Source organism: Trichosurus vulpecula, chromosome 1 (genome assembly GCF_011100635.1).
Source record: "Trichosurus vulpecula isolate mTriVul1 chromosome 1, mTriVul1.pri, whole genome shotgun sequence".
NCBI classification, from domain to species: domain Eukaryota; kingdom Metazoa; phylum Chordata; class Mammalia; order Diprotodontia; family Phalangeridae; genus Trichosurus; species Trichosurus vulpecula.
This window is the reverse complement of record NC_050573.1, coordinates 404705245-404724776: the sequence shown is the minus strand read 5'-3', so window position 1 is coordinate 404724776 and position 19532 is coordinate 404705245. Positions and strand designations below refer to the sequence as shown.

Sequence of the window (19532 nt, the reverse complement as noted above, 5' to 3'; positions counted from 1 at the left end):
GGATCAGACAACCCAAAGACCTAAGTTCTTTCTTAGCTCACCAAGAAATATTGAATTGTTGCAGTTGGAACTCTCAAACTATTCCCATAGGAGAGCCCTTAGTAGTTATGGTTCCCTCTGATTTTATGTTAGGATTGTTTGAGGACCAAAAACTATTTAAGGATGCCTCATGGTACCAAGAAAAGAACATAATGCTAGCTAGACACAAGGAGTCCTGGATCCTAGTCTACACTCACATAGCTAGTTAGTATGAAACTCTGGACAGGCAAGGTGTTTGATCCCTCTGAACCTGATCCTTGCACTGGAAAGGATTTTGCATATAAGTTTCAAGATCCCTTAAAACAGCTTTCTCATCACTCTTACCTTTGGAGATGTCTCTAAAGGCTTGATTACCACACTGGGGAGTCAGAGAGTCATGAGTTTGAGTCATACCTGAGACACTTAGCAGCTCTATGAGCCTGGGTAAGTCATTTAACCTCTCAGCCTAAATTTCTTTATCTTCAAAATAGAAATAATAGCACCAAGCTCACAGGTTATTGTGAAGTGCAAATGAGATAAGGTATGTAAAGTGTTTTCCACTTAAGGATATTATTAGATGAAGGAGAAGCAATAGCCTTTAGCCAAGAGAATCACAATAAAACAGCACCTTATTAAGGACTCTCATGAGCAAAAGTGGGGATTGGGGGAAGAAAGGGGGTGTGTGTTGATGGCGGGAGAGCATATCATAGCTGGCTGCTGAACTGATAGGAATCAATGATCACCATGATACAGCTCACATTTAAAAGCCGATATTAACTAACACTGTCTCTTTTCTTTCTAAATTTGATAGGAAAGCAAAGATATCCTGTTAGTGGATCTAAACTCTGAAATCGACACCAATCAGAATTCTCTAAGAGAAAATCCCTTCTTAACCAATGGCATCACTTCCTGCTCGCTTCCTCGACCAAAGCCCCAGACACTTTTCTTGCCTGAAAATGCTTTTTCTGCCAATCTCAACTTCTTTCCCACCCCTAATCCTGACCCTTTCCGTGATGATCCTTTCACACAACCAGACCAATCGACACCCTCTTCATTTGATTCTCCCAAATCTCCAGATCAGAAGAAAGAGAGTCTGAATAGCTTCTTCCCGCTTCCACTGAGTAATGGGTCTCTGAACGGCGATTTTGATTACTTTGGGAAACAGTTTGACCAGATTTCTAATCGAACTGGGAAACAGGAGGCTCAGGCAGGCCAGTGGCCCTTTGCAAGTTTGCAAACCCAGCCCGCAGTAAGAACTCAGAATGGGGTACCTGAAAGAGAACAAAATGGCTTTATCACATCTTCCCCCAATTTCTTTGTGGGGAACCCTTCCAAAGGACTGTCACTACCCAATGGAGTAAAGCAGGACACAGAAAACTCTGCCCAGTCCTCACCACATGATTCCATAACAATTATCCCACCTCCACAAAGTACCAAACCTGGAAGAGGCCGAAGGACTCCTAAGGTGAATTACCTTCTTCACATATCCATTGGCAGAATGCATGTTCGGTACCAAAGGGTGGCTTAATGCAAGCTTTTGTTCCCTTTCTGCTATTGTAACTCCCAAAGTGTGGCTGTAAGATAGAAGGTGGGACCAGTTGCATCAGTTCTCCAGGAATATTTCCCTCTAATCATCCGTCGTTCTTAAACTTCCCCTTCCCCTCACAGCAGTGTTTGTCACCTGCTTTCCACTTGCATGCTTTGTCACTTAATAGATTTAACTAAACAAGTTTTCTATTTTAATGCTGCCGGGCTTCTGTATCTCTGGTAAGTTGATCTTTACATACTATGGGGCAAGGGAAGGTCAGAGTTAGCCTTGGAAAAGCATCGCCACAATCTCTTACTTTTTGAAATTGGGGCTTCATTTGAAAAAAAAAATAGATGCTCATTCTAGGATTGATGAGTAGAAATCAGCCCATTACTATTTTAGGTAGTAAATTCATCCTTTAGATTTGTATGTCTCAAAGGCATATTGGTCTTCATGTCTAACACGAGTGCAGTGGAATGACCTAGATCTCTTCTTGGTCAAGTGTTTCCATCTACCCATGCTTTTTCAGCTCCTAGGCAGATTATCTGACAAACTCGGGGGAAATGGGGCTCTCCCAAGCAGGTATCAGCAAAGTAAACAACAAAAACAACAGCCAAAAAAAGCTGACTGGGAGTTAGACCTGAGGTATAGTTCTAGCTCTGTCATTAACTCGCTCTGTCTGCTCATCTGTGAAATGGGAGGATTGAATAAGCTCCTCAAGGTCCTTTCCTGCTCTCATGTTCCACGACTTGGTTATCTAGCCTGATCTTTCTCTGCCAACTATTCAGTAGAAAAAGGACTAAGGCTCCAACTGTTCTCGTATTGTCAAGAATAGACTTTTGGGTTTTAGGAAATTCAGTCTTTCCATTTTCTGAAAAGTGAAGGATGAGAACAGTCTTGATTATTTACAATTATCAAACTAATCTTTTCTGTTTTTTTTCCCTCCCTGTCCTTCTTCTTCCTCCTCCTCCTACTACCACTAGTCTCCAATGAATGATATATTTGGGTCAGATCTTTTTGCCGCTCCTACCACAGAATCCCCACGTCAGACTTCACCAACAGGACAACCCACAAGCTTGCAGAATAATCCTATGGACCTCTTCAACACTAATGCCCCATCCTCAGTGGGTTCCCTGGCTGGTCTGGGTAAGTTCATCAGTTTCCTTTCCCCTTTTTATTCAAATCTTCTAGTTATGAGAGTTCCAAAGACTTAGAAATGGTTCTGATATTCTCAACTTGAATTTGAAAAGTGTTAAGGAAAGGCAGAGTCGGGGAGAGAGGTGGCTTCTCTTTCATATAGGCAAGGCCTGAGTAAGTGTCTACATGTGAATTAAAATGTACTCCAGTATCCAGAATATGGGCAGCTAGGTGGTACAGTGGATAGAGTGCTGGGCCTAGAGTTAGGAAGACTCATCTTCCTGAATTCAAATCTGGCCTCAGATACTCCCTAGCTGTGTGACCCTGGGCAAGTCACTTAACCCTGTTTGACTCAGTTCCTCGTCTATAAAATGAGCTGGAGAAGGAAATGACAAATTGCTACAGTATCTTTGCCAAGAAAACCCCAAATGGGGTCACAAAGAGTTGGACAATACAGAGAATAACTGAACAGTGAAAATCCAGAATATATTCTTACTGATCTGCTGCAGAAAAGTGATGCTACCATTTGAGTGATTCCTTTAGAGTCATCATCATCATCATCATCATCATCATCATTCTTAGACTGGAGCTATAATTTCATCAGAATATGGAGCCTGCCAGTGTGGGAACACCCATTTACCAATGCAGATTGGCACCTGCTTTGCAATTTATAGTCTGAGTTTCCCAGGGCATTGCGTTAAAATGACTTGCCCCCATGATCACACAATCAGGTTGTACCAGGGGTGAAACTGACCCCAGATCTTCTTGCCTCTGCTTCCATATCCATATTTATATAATAAGTCATGGAGCCTCAATTTTTGAAAATAAATAGATTTAATAAATGTTTTCTAAAAAGATAAAACGCCTTATAAGATCCTTGCCCAAAAGAGCTGATAGGTGGCTTTTTAAATTTATATTTTGTACAGAAGTTCCAGAGAGGTTTTGGTCCTGGGGGAAGGGGAAGGATTGAAGAACAGTAATCATAAGCCTGAGTGGGAAAAGGCAGGATACTTCCCAAGGAGAGGTGGGCACTGAAGAATATCATACCTCCTTCACAATTTGACCTTGGCCTGGCTGGCTCAGCTAAACCACTCTGAACAGCCTCCCATTATTTTCAGACTTGTTGCTAATTTCAGTCCTTTCAACAAATGTCTGCCATTGAGGGAGAGGGAGGGACTGATTTTTGCTGCTTGGCACCTCTACAGACTCCTCCCCGCTTAGGAGTGGGAAGGTTCCAGGTAGCATCCTCTTCCCTCTTGTAGAACTTAAGCCAGAAACGTTAGATTTCTCTGATTTTGATACGGGCTCAGTCATTAGGTGTGCCTTTCTTCTGTAGGAAAATGTTTTGACACTGTCATGCTAAATCTGTTGAGTCACGTCTGGGTGGAGGTGGGGTGTCGCCCTGATGCTGAATGGCTGAAGATTCTTCCTTGTGCACATTCCCTAACTTGCTCTGATTCTCCTAGAGAGCACATATGCAAGAAACTCTTCCTAAATGTTCTATGATCTCTCTTGGGCTTCATTCCCCTCCCTCCTCCACCCCTCTCACCAAATGGGACTGATAGACACTGCCGACCCCTTTACAGCAAGAAGAAAAATGCCTGCATGTCATGGCTACAATTAAATAATGTCAGAGAGTTCTAATATCCATGCCTTGAAGAATTTTTATAGTCAATATTTTACTAGTCAGCCTGAAAATACAGCTGGACCCAATAACTGTTAATTTATTCAAATGAAGTGAAGCTTTTTGGCGGGGTGCCCCTGTTGAGGCCTTGGGATGCACAACAACAGAATACTGATGATTCTTCAGAGTTTGGCCACTGCTGTAAAATGAGCTCTACAGTATAGTCCCTGTCCACTAGCCATGAGCCTCCGCCAAGCCACAGAAGGTTGTAGGTCTGGCTTCCGCCCCCAGCTGGGCAATCACATCCTGTGGTGAGCCGATGGGGGTAGAAACCTCAGCACTCTGGGGCTGCACAAAGCTGAGACCTGGCATCAGGAGGACAGGAGACTGACCTCATCTACACCTCCTTCCTTCCCTACTCCTCCTCTGCTTTGCATGCCCGCGCACACACACACACACACACACACACACACACACATAGTGGCAAGACCTGGAGAACTTTCAAAAAGGCCTCTTCATGCGAGTGTGTGATGAAGAAGAGGAAGGAAGGCTGAAGACTGAACTCTTGCTGTTTAGAGCACTTTTCTCTTCCTCCTTGCCCCATAACCCTCATGATCAAAGCCACAAATTTTGCTCCTAAGAGAATAAGAGGAGACGTCATAAGACTGGAAAGTTTGTGAAATGTTAACCTGGTTTTTTTTGTTACTCTATAATTTTTTTAAATCAAATTAATAAATAATGGGTGAAGGCAAAGTCTTTTAATGAAACTAAAATGATAAGTCAGCTCAGCTGAGTGAGTTATTCTTTTTTTTCACTTAATAGCATTTTATTTTTTCCAATTACATGTAAAGATAGTTTTCAACATTCACTTTTATAAGATTTTGAGTGCAAATGTGAGTTATTCTTTCCACCATCTTTGAGTCAATCCATTTTTTAGGGTTATATAAAACTGATACTTTAGGGAATCCCAGATCTAGATCTGAGAAAGCTCTGAGGTCACTTCCACTCCTTTATTTTACAGACGAGGACATCGAAGTTAAAAAGTGTTAAGTGACTTGCCCAGGGACATACCACTGTCAAGGCAGGTTTTAAACCTGGGTCTTCTTGATTCCAAATACACATTCTATCCAACATACTCTGCTGTCTCTCATGCCAAAGGATCGGCTCTTCTCTTCAGTTAAGCAATGGGAAAGCCTCTGGATAAGTAGGAGAACAGTAGAACCCATTGGTCTCCCTACTAGAATCAGCCAATATTCTATAATAGAAGACTTTAATTATATGGACATACCAAAGTTAAATTCTTATGAAGTGAAGGAGTCTTAATTTTCCTCCTTGCCCACCCTCTGCTTTTCCCACTCTCTTTACTTTAGTAAGTACAGTGGTCAGGAAATGGTAGTTGGAAAAACTTATTAGAATATAGTCTGACAGATATTAATTTGGTGCCCAAGAAGGCAACTTAATGACAGAAACAGAGGGAAAAAAAATCTGGAGACAAATGTAAGTTCTAATCTCATTGACATCTAGGCCTCAGTTTTCATCCTTTCTAAAATGAATTTAGAGTCCAGGGGTGGGGAACCTGCAGCCTCGAGGCCACACGTGGCCCTCTGAGTCCTCAAATGCAGCTCTTTGACTGTATCCAAACTTCACACAACAAATCCTTTTATTAATTTTTATTAATTTATTTTATTTAATTATATGTGTATATTTTATTATATATTTGTATATTTTTAATTAATAAAAAGATTTATTGTGTGAAGTTTGGATTCAGTCAAAGGGCTGCACTTGAGGACCTAGAAGGCTACATGTGGCCTCGAGGCCGCAGGTTCCCCACCCCTGGTTTAAACTAAGTTTCTAGGAATCCTGTCAGCTCTAACATTATCAGTTTTCTTCACTTAGCAAACAGGTGCAGTTTGGTTAAAAAATAACCAATATTTTGTCTAGAATAAATTTTGTTGTATTTAAAATCTAAAATCCATTCTTAGCTCATGGACTGTACAAAAACTGGTAACAGGTCAGATTTGGCTCAAGGCTGTGGTTTGCTGACCCCTGATCTAGATCATGGTGATCATATAAGACATCAGAGTTAATTTAGACTAACCTCTGTGTGTGTGTAAGAACAAACAGGGCATAATACTATACTGCTGCTAATAATAAATCCAATTTATCAAGCACTTTTAAAGTTCACTGAGTGTGGTGAAGTCCTAGAGAGTTAGGATGTTTTGTGTGTGTGTGTGTTTTTTTTAAAAATATATCTCTCATCTGATATAGAAATAGCATTACCAAGGTCTCTTGTTCTATTCTGGAAGGGCTAGGAAACTTTGATGTACTGAGTGTCAGACAAGTTCAAGGCAGGGGGTGTTATGAAATGAGGACATCGGCTATTTGTTTTCTTTTTAGTGTGTGTGTGTGTGTGTGTGTGTGTGTGTGTGTGTGTGTGTAGATAAATTGTGGCTAAGAAGGTACCCTATATTTTTAGTGCCCCAGGGAGGAATGAAAGAGGAAATACCTGAAACATTAGAATAAACTGCAGGAGACCCCACGAACAGGGGGCAGGAGGGCTAGTTTGGCACAATTAGAGAAATGCTTTGATTATAATGACAAGCTTATAAGTATATCACAGGAGACAGACGTAAATTTGATGGCTTAGATGGAGGGTTCATTGAGGTCTGAGGAGGGTACCACATAAGGACCTTCACTTGCTTCTGCCTTTCTGATTAGAGGGCTGGAAAGCAGAGGAAAAATCTCCTACCATATCTCCTCCTTTTATAGCAGCCTCAAAATCCCAGCCATCTCTTCATTTGCTACCAGCTGCTTGGCTTCGCTTTGGCTCAACCATCATCATAAACACGCCCAATGGATAGACTTATCACCAGGAAACAGCATGGTGGACACTGCTTCAGCTTTGGTACACATACCTCATCAGTGCCCTGTGCTGCTTCTGCCTTTTCAGTCGTAGGGATAGAGTATAGAGCAGAAAACACCTCCCAGAGCCTCCCTTAAAAGAGGGCTCAGAAGCCCCCTAATCATTGCCTCAATTTGGGTGCTGCCCTACTGCCTTTCAGCTTCCTTTTGTCTGTTGTCTTCCCCCATTAAATTGTAATTTCCTTAAGAGCAGAGTCTTTCTTCTCATAATTTGTATCCCTAGCACTTAGCATAGTGTTCAGCCTATAGCAGGTACTTAATAAATGTCTGTCATATAGTTTATCTCACCATTATCCTCAGATTCCTGACCAAGCTTAGGTTGGGTGATACAATGTAAATGTAAATGTAAAAAATTATTTTTATGTAAATGTAAAATGTAAAAATGTAAAAAGAATTAATTTTGATTTAATAAGTCTTCCATCACAGTCACAACTAAAAAAAATTTTTAGATCTTCTCTCTACCAGCACCCGATGCATTAAAATTAACAGAAACAATGAAATGGTACCCATGGGATGTGAGCATAACGAGCTGTCATTCATGTATGTGAATTATCTTAAAATTAACCATCTAGTGTGGTGGCTAGACTGGCTTCGTGTATGGGCATTAGTAAATTACATTTGTGCAACCACAGTGTCCATTTCCTCCAATGTTCAGGTACTTAAGAAAACTACCATAGGATACAGTTGATGATTTAATTCTTCTATCTTTTACATTTCTAATTTGGTGAAATTTAATATTTTTCCCCTTTATTCCTTAGGTGGCTTACCAGCAACAACACCTCAGACAGGACCATGGAACCCACCATCATTAGTTTTCAACCAGTCCACCTCAGTGCCCATGATGAGTTCTCGTCCTTCAGGATTCAATCAGCCTCTTGCCTTTAGTACAAACCCACCAGTCTCAGGCTGGGATCAGCCAACTTCTTATGGAGCCTCAACATCACCCTCATCCCCTCCTCTCTGGGGCTCTACCACAAATGTGCCAGCTAATACATGGCCAGCCCAAGCCTCTGTGGGGAACCCTTTTCAGAGCAACATATTCCCAACAGTTGCCACACCTGGCCAGCAATCTTCTGTGCTTATCTCAGGCTCACCACCTCAGCCCCCTCCCAGAACTGTCCCACAGAAGGATATCTCTTGTGATGCTTTCACTGCCTTAGACCCACTGGGGGATAAAGAAATCAAAGAAGTGAAAGAAATGTTTAAGGACATACAGCTGAGGCAGCGACCAGCAGTGCCAGCGAGGAAGGGGGAGCAAGCATCCTTTGGGGCCTCAGGAGCCTTCTCCAGTTACTTCACTAGCAAAGTTGGAATTCCACAAGAGAGTGCAGAGAATGAGGAATTAGATGCTAATCAGTTGTTGGCCAAGATAAATGGTAAGGTGTTTTCTCCGACATCTGGTCCAAGGTAATCAGGTCCAGAAGAACCCACTGCTAGCTTCTTTCTCATTTCATTGACCATCCAATAGCTCCATAAAGAGTTTAACTATATACGTCTTGGAATACATTAATGAATATAATTGTTATCTTTGAAAAAACTGGCCTGACATTGCCCCCTAGTGACAGGTGTCTTGGCACTGGTCATACTAGCCTTCAGAAGAACTAGAAATGCTGTCAGTGTTCTCAGGGCTGACTCATAGCATTTTGGTAATGCAAATGGTCCTCTTTCAACTTCTGCATTGATTCTACCTTAAACGGCTGTGAAAGAGGTCTTAAAAGCCTCTGCTTCACAATAATGAGTCCCTTCATTTTTATTCCATAGATTGGGGGGGAGGGGTATGCGAAATGGAAGGAATAAGCATTTATTGAGTGCCTAACATATGCCAGGCATTGTCCTGAGCAGGGAAACAGACCTATAAATTCATCAGTCTGGGAAACTGCCAGAATGGATGAGGACGTCATCTGTAACCTAAGTTTTAATCACTTAACATAGTCTCTTGGGCTGAGAGGTTTAAATAACTTGCCAGTCAGATAGCCAGTAGGTGTCAGAAGCAAGATTTGAATTCATGTCTTCCTGAATGCAAGTCTGACCTTGTATACATGATATTGCACTTGGATTCTTTAACTCCCTCACAATTCTGAGAAACAGTGTGTAAGTTCTTTTGTCAGATCGAATGAAATTAATATTTATAAAACAATTAGCACAGTGTCTACCACACAGCGGACACAATAAATGCTTGTTCTTTATCTCATTGAGGTGAATGTTATCAGGGAGACTATTTAGACAAGAAATCAGTCTACTAAGTAGCATGTTTTGGATTTTTGTTCCTTTTTTTCTTTTTAAAGAAGCACCAAAGCCAGCTCCCAGGCAAAGCAACCCTTTAGCTTCTAAGCCAGTGGAAAATTCATTTGAGAACCTTTTTGCAAAAGATCCTTTCCGTTCTCCGTTGCAAGCACCCGTAAGTATGGTTATTGAGAGAGAAACCTGAAAACTTGGCAAATTATTATTCTATTTTAATTTTTAGTTAATCTCACTTTTAATTCTTAATTCATAAAATAATATTTCTGTCACACATACACAGAAAGGTAGAAGAATCAACTGTGAGGACTGCATTCATCTTTGGCACATTGTTTCCCTTGGAGAAAGATAGTACAGTTTTCCCTTCCACATCACAAGGGTTAGGGGCAGGGCACCCCACGATCTGGAAAATCCGTATAAAATTGTTTGTCCCTCTCTTCATACCACAAAAGTAGTCTGAATTTTTTTTTCCGTTTTCTTTTATGGGGTGTTTACAGTACTATACCTTTATTTTATGCATTTCTGAGTTTCTAAACTTTTTCTGTATCAACTACTGGCCTTCACATATCATCTAGGACTTCCACAAAATTCCCATTTAATTTCTTATGCTGACTTGCAATATACCGAACCCTCAATGGGGAAAGTCATGATGTGGAAGGGATAACTTTTCTTTCAATGGTAGCCACATGCCTTCAACTGTTATAGCTGGACAGAAATGAATAGCTTAAAGTAAGATGTCTGTCATTGGAAGTATTTATTATGTGACTTAAAATCTCTCTTATTTAGCCAGGAGAAACTCAAAGCTGTAATTCTACCTAAAAAGATTTAATTTTTTATATGTTGATCTTAATGGCAACAAATCATAGAAGTTACACCAAATACTATGCTTAGGAAGCAAATTTCCTTTGTTAGCAGCTTGTGTTTTCACTTGGATCTAATTATTCAGCATCATAGCTTATATACCCACAGAGTTCAGTGGAACCCAGAGCTGTGGTCTCCCAACTATTTACACACCCAGTTGTACCATCTAATGATACTTCTTAAAAAGAATTCTAGAGATAGTCTGAATTTTTTTTCTTTATGATTAAAACTATTCATAGGTAAGACACAGATCTATATTTAAAGATAAGACTACTGATAAGTTTCCAATTGTACGTTGTATCTCCATAGACTGTGCCCCAACAGCCAACATCTTCTCATCTATATGGGGATCCTTTTGGAAATCGATTTGCATAACTTCCGTAAGTAGAAGTTTCTATCAAGTTAATTGTCTGAGGGGAAATTAAATTTAGAATAGAAGTTAAGTGCTCCTTGCTTGGAGGTGACTTAGACACAGGCTTCCATTCTTATAAAGCAACACAATGTTGAGAAGGATAGGTATCAAAGTTTGTTGGCGGTGTGCTAAATAACTCAATTTCTTTTGCACATCAGATCTATTTATTAAGTATTTACTATGGGCCAGGCACTGTGCTAAGCACTGGGGATACAAATTCAAGCGAAGAGGGCAGTTCCTGCCCTCAAGTAGGTTAGATTTTAGAGGCAATGAAAAAGCTGGAGGGATGGGGAATGTTACCTAGTGGCTGGATGGTAGCTAAGTATGTTAACATAGTCAAGCCAGTTTAAGCTTCCTCTAAACCGTGGTGACTGCTAATGAAGGTCGATTAGGCAGATTAAAAAAATAAAATTGCATCTTGGTGGTAAATGTTTGTCTTCCAAGGCCTTGTTCCTTGGCAAATTGTTGGGTATGTTTAGATGCATACTCTATACCTATATGGCCTAACTTTGAGATCCTTGGTCTTGAAGGAATGCTCTATAGGAGCAGGCTCTCTGAGAACTCAACTGTGGTGTGTGCCCACACAATTTATAACATGCCTACTATGTGGCAGACTCTGTGCTCGATATACAAAAACAAATACTAGGCCTTCCCTACCCTCAAGGAGCTTAAACATTGTATTGATGAGAAAGCATACACAGGAAAACAAATACAGAACATCCTAAGTCAGTTAACAATAATTATGAAGTACTTTTTTTGGTGGTGGTGGCAGTTGTGGTTGTTGTAGTTGGTAGGGATGTAGTAGCAGCTGGAGAGGAGTGAGGCAGATGAAAAAAGGTGTCTTGTAGAAGCATTTGAGTTGAGCTTTGAAGGAATGCCAGGCATCAGTGAAGAGACACAGGAGATGACCTATGAGCAGAAGTGGAGAGGAAAGGGAAGCAGTTGGCAGACTGGTTGACATAGATCATAGAATGCATGAAGAGGAGTAATGTATAACAAGCCAGAAAGGGTAGGCTGAGGTCCTATGGTGAAGAAAAGGCCTAACCAAGGAGTTTCCCCTATAGAGATGCAGAGTTTCCAGGATGTTAGGGGAAGAGAAAAAAAAGACAGTAAGCAAAGACATTTATCACAAACACTTCATGAAAGTGAAATCTTGTACTGCAAAATTAGGGTAATTGAGCACTGTTTCTTAGGATTACTCATACTAATGATTCATTTATATGGGGCTTTAAGGTTTGCAAAGTACTGTAGGCCATTCATTCTTTATACAAGTAAGGTTATTCCTTCATTACCACCTTCACAAATGCACAAATGCAAATTTGTGCAAATCTTTCATTATACAGGAAAAAAGAAATCCTGGGAATTGATTAGAAATTCGTTGTAGTCTTGGACTTCCTTTATTCATTTGTGAAAATGTCACTAAATAAAGATTTTATAAACAAAACTCACTTGTACAAAGTATCAATATGGGTTGGTAGAAAGAGCACTGTATTTGAAGTCAAATAACCTAGATCGGCATCCCTCCTCTGCCATTTCCTCCCTATGAAACTGTGGAAGAGTTACTTAAACTCTGAGGACCTCACAATTTCCTCATCTGTAAAATGGGAGAGTTGGATTAAATCACGTCTTCGGTCCCTTCCAGCTCTAAATCTACGGTCCTCTGTTGGCTAGTTCATTTGGATATTTCTCATGAGCAATCAGGCGAAACTATATAGGGATGAAGGAAGATCAAACTTCCATTGGTTTAGCCCTGTTTGGGAGAATTGATGGAGTCTGAAGTATAGCTGTTGGAATTTGCACTGGGCATAGGAATTCCTAGTTAAGCCTCCCCTCATGAGCAGGAAATGGCAGCTAAGAACAAAGGGGAAGACGTGCTTGATTTTCCTTCTCTTCAATTCCTGTTGTGAAGATGTGTGTTCACACAGGTCCCTGGTCCTGTACTTGTTACATGAAGAGGGAATAGTTAACAGCTTCGTCTTTGGTTCCAAGCACTAGCCCTCACACCAGTTAACTTTATACACAACAGATTTGGGCAGTGTATGTTATGCTTTTTATTTTAAAAATACCAAGTGACTATCGGATAAGGATTTGAGAGGGGAAGGGGGAGAAGAGTAGTAAGTTCTTTGTAACATATGTGGAAAATAGCTGCTAATCTACAAAATAATCAAAGCTGCTACTCTACCAAGTTGAGCTTTTTTTATTACTGTACCTTTTACTTGAAAGGTATACATTGTAATCAGTGGTGGGATTCAAATAAATTAGCAACCAGTTCTCCACAGAACCAAGCTGAGCAGGCCCTGCCCCTTCTAACAACTGCCTCACCAAACTCAACCTAAAATTGGGTATCGGTTCTCCCGACCTGGTGTGAACCAGCTGAAGCCTATCACTGAATGTAATAAGATTTGTCTTGTACTTCAGGCTAAGTAGGGGACGGTTTAATGGACTAAGGAATGAATGTGATTTCCCTGAGAGCAGCACAGCTTACCCTCAGGGAGTAGTTTTCCTCTTGGGGACTGTAGACCACTTCCCACTTGTGTCTTATTCTTACCTAATGATATCTGAAACTGTGTTCAATATTTAATTCCCCAAAAGCTGCACATTTAGTCCCACTGATAGTGAAACTAATTAGAATTATTTTCTGTGTATGTATAGACTTGTAACTTTTTTCTCCTATTCTTCATTAGGATTTTGGTGCATTCCCTATCAAGATGAACAAAAAAGTTGGCCGTATTTGCCAAGGACAAAGCTACTAGTGGGACAGCTTCTTGTCTTGCTCCAGCTTCGACATTCATTACCTTTTGCCTTATTCCTTGATGGCTTTTTTTTTTTTACTTATAGAGATATCTTTTCACTTTTTGCCCAGACATAAAGCTAAGCTTCAAAGCTGTGGCTTGAAACATAAGATATAAGAACCTGACCCTCCAAGTCTCAAAACAAATGAAGTCAAGAGAATTTCTCCAATGTGGGGGGTGGGGATGTGAGAATGTATCTATTTGAGTTCTCCACCTTTACTTTCCCACAACACTTGTCATCTTATAAAGGATAAATGTTAAATAATACCATCTAAACATACACTCCTTCCAGAACTTTTGCTCTGCTAATAAGTTTTGGAGTTACCTTCACTTTAAAGTTTAGAATTTGTGTGGGGTATTTTTCCTCTCTTTTCAAAGGCTTACTAATTCATGGTTGTAAAAGGACTGAGCATTTATTAAAAAATAAGACAAAATCTTGCTTTTCCTCTCCCCTTCCCTTCCTTTGCCAATGATGTGATGAAGTAAACTAAAGCAAGTCCTTCAACCACCCATAGATATTTGTTGTCACATTCCACATCTCCAGACCTCACTTTTCAAAGGATGGGAACCCTTTTTGAAGTTCACTTCTGGGAAATTCTCCCTGTAAGGATTGGAGGATTGACTTTGTTTTTTCACTCTGACCCAAAAGATATTACAAATAGTGGGTGAGCATGTTGGGACGGAGGGTAGTTTTTTTTCTCCCTCACCCCACCCCCAAAACATTCACAATACGATCCAGTTTGTAAAGTTTCATTTACTTTAGCCTAATGCTATCACTTATCCCCCTTTTGTAGGGCTGGCAAGATTCTGTGGGTTTATGGGAAAACAATCTCTTTACCAAATCACGGGTCTGACACTGTTTTGCTGCCTTTTGGTTAAGAGAGAGTGTAGTAATGGACTTCTTTTCCTTAACTGAATGAGGCCACCATCTTGAATTCAGCCTCCAGAATCCAGACCTTTCAATAACATTTTTCAGCGGGCCTGCTAGAAGTCTATTCATGGTGGAGTTATTGTACCCTGAAGGTCAGTCCATTTGTTAAATGAAGTGATTAACCCAACTGCCTCTGGAGTTTTTGGTGGTTACATCGGACCCTTTAAAGTAACTGGGGAACTTTTTTCGAACAACAGGCTAGGGATTGATAAAGACAAAAAATGGATGGAAGATGTCCAGAACCTGAAATGTCTGAAGATATTGGTTATAACCATGGTCATGTCGACTTTTTTTTTTCCTCTTTTTGAAAAACCAAAAACAAACTTGAACACTTTCCCAGTATATTTTGTATCTCTACTTTTAGCACAATTATGAGAGTGAATTTTTGCCAAAATGAGTTTTGTATTACATGTGTGTTATTGTTGTTGCTTGTCTTTGACCCTTAACTCTCAGGTTCTTGTGGGTGTTAAACATTCACAGTCAATGTTAATTTTGGGTGGAGGAAAAGGATACCTGCCTGCAGTGTCAACCAGCTGGTAGACTCATGCACCTCTGTTGATTTAACCCTAAGCCCTAAACAGTTGTCTAAGGTAAAGTTAGGGTGACCTCTCTAATTATAATAGCTGATCAATGTATAGGCTTAATCTTTCTGTCTGACTTTCTGCTCAACCGTTTATAAATATGAACTTGAAATAGTATTTTAATGTCCAAATACTTAAACTTGTGCTAAAACTGGAGACAATTATTTGTAGGTAACTGGGATTTTTGAAAGTAATTTCTTGAAACTGAATATCAGCCACACATGTCCTGTACAGATCTATTTTTCTCCTGTGCACTTTTCTGTAATGCAAATAAAGCTATGAATTTACTCCATCTCAATAAACTGGAAATGCAGAATCATGTGTATCTTGTCCATTTGTTCGATCTTCCTGAAGTCCAGTTCAGATAACTTGTGGGAGGATATTAAGGTGGGACTGAAAGAGATAGGAAAAAGTAGATGGAAATCGGTGGTACTTTTTTTTTTCAAACTTAGCTCATCTCACCCTGTTTTCCCCCATTGCCTGACCTCCAATGAGAAATGGAAGTAAATACTAAAATGAATCCAAATTATGCTCCCGATTAGAATTTGGGCTGTGTGTACAGAGAGTTAGCCTCAGAATCAGGAAGGCCTAGAGTCAATTCTCACCTCTAATACAATGTTAACCTCTTGGTGCCCTCACATAACTGCATCAGGTTCTAAGTTGCATATAAATTAGGCAGCTAGGTGGTATATAGATAGGGTGGTAGACCAGGAGTCAGATCTAACCAGCCTCAGTCATTTACTAGCAATGTGACTCTGCTCAATGTACTTTTTTCTTAACTTCCTAAGGGTTTGCAAAATGAAACAGCTAAGCAGTACAGTAAATAAAATACTGGGTCTGAAGTCAGGAACTCATCTTCCTGAGTTCAAATCTGACCTCAGATACTTACTAGTTGTGTGACTGTGGACAAGTCACTTAACCCTGTTTGCCTCAGTTTCCTCATCTGTAAAATGATCTGGAGAAGGAAATGGCAAACCACTGCAGTATCTTACCAAGGAAACATTTTGGTACAAAGCATCAGACACAACAGAAATGACTGAACAACAACAAAAATGAGGATGATAGTATCAATTACCTCCCAGGGTTGTTGGATAACATGGGACAACATGTGCTGTGCTTCGTAAACCTTAAAACGCTATATAAATATTAGCTCTTATTATCAGCAATTGCCGATGCTAAAGGTTTCCTCTTTGGTAGTAGGGTTTCAAATACAATCAAGCATTTTTTTTAAATGCTGAGGACACAAAGAAAAAGAAGTGAAAACACCCCATTCCCTTTTAGGAGCTCACAATCTCTGTATAAGAGACAATTTACTCTTAGATATATACAATACAGATATAAGGTGACAGGTGGGGGAGGAGGGAAAGGGAGGCACAAAACAGCTTAAGGGATTGTATAAAAGGTGATGCACGTGAAGGAAATGAAAGAAGGAAAGACAAGTGAGGAGGAAGTGTGTTCTAGGTAGGGGGATTAGTCAGTACACAAGGCAGCCAGTTTGGCTGGTCAATAAGGCTAGAAAGACACTGTGATCAGTTGATTTTAAAGGCCAGCTAGAGAAGTTTATATCTGATCCTGGTGCTTAAAAAAAAGAAAAAAAAAACTCTGGAATTTTGGTTGAAAAACAACATGGTTGGGGGCAGCTAGGTGGCGCAATGAGTAGAGCACCGTCCCTGGAGTCAGGAGGACCTGAGTTCAAATGCGGCCTCAGACACTTGACACACTTACTAGCTGTGTGACCTTGGGCAAGTCACTTAACCCCAATTGCCCTGCCCCCCAACAAAAAAAATGAAAAATAACACAGTCAAACCTGTGCTTAGGAACATCAGTTTGGCCTGCTTTGGAAAGAGACCTGGGCCAAGGAGATCAATGAGGAAGCTATTGGGGTGGTCTAGGTGATGATTAGTAAGGAGTTTCTGAATTTGGGTGGTGACCATGGGAGTGGAGAGAAAGGAGAGAGGAGGAGGGAGAAACTAGAAGATTTGGCCGAATGTGTATGGCTCTCCCTGAACATGGGACTTGTTCCTCTGTAGAGGAGTCTTAGACCTGGCAACATGGCTATGGATGGGCACGAACTGCCTTGGACTATCAATAATAGCTAATGTTTAGGGATTGCTAGGTGGTGAAGTGTATAGACCATGGGCCCTAGGGTCTGAAAGACCTGAGTTCCAATATGAGCCTCAGTTGCTAGCTATGTGATTCTGGGCAAGTTACTTAACCCCAATTGCTTCTTCCCCACGCCCCCACAATAAATATTAAAATAATAACTAACATTGTAAAACACCAACTATGGGCCAGGCACTGTGCAAAGTGTTTTGTTGTATTTCGATCTTGTCCAACACTTTGTGACACCATTTGGAGTTTTCTTGGCAAGATACCAGAATAGTTGGCTATTTTCTTTTCCAGCTCCTTTTACAGATAAAGAATTGAGACAAACAGGGTTAAGTGACTTGCCCAGAGTCACATAGCCAGTAAGTGTCTGAGACTGGATTTAAACTCAAGAAGCTGAGATACTCAATCCACTGTGCCATCTACCTGCCTCTATATCTCAATTTGAGACCACAATGCTTCAAGAGAGATTCTATTATCCCCATTTTATGAAAGAGGAAACTGAGGTTAAGTGACTTACTCAGGCTCACATAACTTGGAAAGTGTCTGGGGCCTCATTACCAGCTCTCTATCCACAGCCACACCTAGCTGCCTTAGCCTGATTCCTGTTGATCTCTCCCATGCTACAGTCTCTGGTTCATTTCCAGAGCCAAGAAGGAAAAAAAAAATGTTTGGGCAAGCTTTGGCTCTATAGACAAGGGTCAGGGTTGAACTAATTTTATTGCAAGAGCACCATGCAATGAGGCAAACTGGGGAGGAATGAGAAACTATTTCAAAACAAACTAATCTAAAGTTTTTGAAGGCAGGCATGGCCCACGTCTGGTTACTGCCAGCCCTCACTCCCTTCTGCAGCTTTCCCTTCTCCACCCCGACCCTTCCACCCTGACGTCAGTAGATAAGAATGCAGGAAAATAGCTCACACTTGGAGACTGTGGCTTCCTGGCATTGCAGAAACAAGCCATACCTGAACTAGGAGATCTGAGAAGTAATTCTCTGTTATGCAAATTCTCTGCAATATATAGATGCTAGGGGGCCAGGGCAAGGTGTACAAGAAAGGCAACCCCTTCCAACAGGCTGCCTATTTCAGTCTTCTTGCTTAACCTTTTCAGGTCTCTCTCCAAGAAAGTTTAACCTTCGAGCTTTTATCACTGCTGTGAAGAGCAAGGATTTTTAATGAAGTGGAAACCACCTGCTGCTAACTAACCCAGGAGTAGAAAGAAATGCTTACTCAAGCAGATTTGCCAAGAGAGGGGGGGAGGGGGAGGGGGAAGTAAGGGCAGAACAACCTTGTCCTTGACTGGACACTTCACACTGGAAGTTATTTACTTACTAACACCATTCCCATCCGTGCAGATTTTAACAGTGGCCATTTTGTTTGTGACAGGGCTTCCTTTTTAGACAGTAAGAAAATATGACCTACAAAGCATAAACACATAAGGACCTTTTTAAAAATATTTATATCATAAACATAAATCTCAAACTCAAAGCATAACGTGCAATGGGGAAATACAAGACACTTTCATGATAAATGCAAAACTAAAGCAAGGATTCTCCTTTCCTTCTGTAAATAAGAGCCAGAGTTCTGAAAATAGTAACAACAGGCCAGAGAAAGAAATTAAAGGCATAAATACAGGGGGAAAGACAAAACTATCATTATTTGCTGCTGACATAGTTTATGGAGAAAATCTGGGGGAAGAGCAGCTAGGTGGTGCAATGAATAGGGCACCAGCCCTGGAGTCAGGAGGACTTGAGTTCAAATCCAGCCTCAGGTACTTAATACTTACTAGCTGTGTGACCTTGGGCAAGTCACTTAACCCCAATTGCCCTGCCTTCCCCACTCCAAAAACAAAACAAAACAAAAAAAAAATCTGGGGTGGGGAAAACACCCTAATTGAGATAATAGCTTCAATAAAGCGGCAGAATTCAAAATACAACCACAATGTTATATTCAATAACAGTAGGAACAACAATAACAAAATTCAGGAGCAAATAATCAAAAGCAAGCGAGCAACAACAAAATGAATAAAGGATCTAGGAGTTAATCTACCCTGGCACACTAAAGATACAATGATAAAAAGACGCTGGAAGTAATAAGGAAGGACATAACCGGAATGCTCGCTGTGGGTCTGTGCCAATATCATAAAAATGTCCATATTCAAATTAATTAACAGATTTAAGAGTATATCTATCACACTACCAAGGGAATACTTATTAGAGCCAGGCAAAGGAACAAAACTGATTTGGAAGAACAAAAGATCTAAAATTTCAAGAGAAAATAATGGGGGGCGGGGAGAGAATAAAAAAGGGGAAAGCACTTCCAACACCTCAAATTATAAGTCTTTAATCACAACAAGTATTTGGTACTGCTTACAAAATAGATCG

General features: G+C 40.5%; 1 protein-coding gene across 1 annotated transcript in view; it reads left to right on the top strand.

Annotated features, from left to right (window-relative positions):
• The window catches only part of DAB2 (DAB adaptor protein 2), a 66388-nt gene extending 51028 nt beyond the window's left edge, over window positions 1-15360 (top strand). Inside the window, exons 10-15 of the mRNA XM_036759865.1 lie at window positions 830-1483; window positions 2530-2692; window positions 7988-8605; window positions 9515-9627; window positions 10638-10708; window positions 13425-15360. Of these exons, the coding sequence (XP_036615760.1) occupies window positions 830-1483; window positions 2530-2692; window positions 7988-8605; window positions 9515-9627; window positions 10638-10703 (1614 nt within the window). The 3' untranslated portion in view covers window positions 10704-10708; window positions 13425-15360. The remainder of the gene's footprint in view (window positions 1-829; window positions 1484-2529; window positions 2693-7987; window positions 8606-9514; window positions 9628-10637; window positions 10709-13424) is intronic.
• Window positions 15361-19532: the final 4172 nt, after the last annotated feature.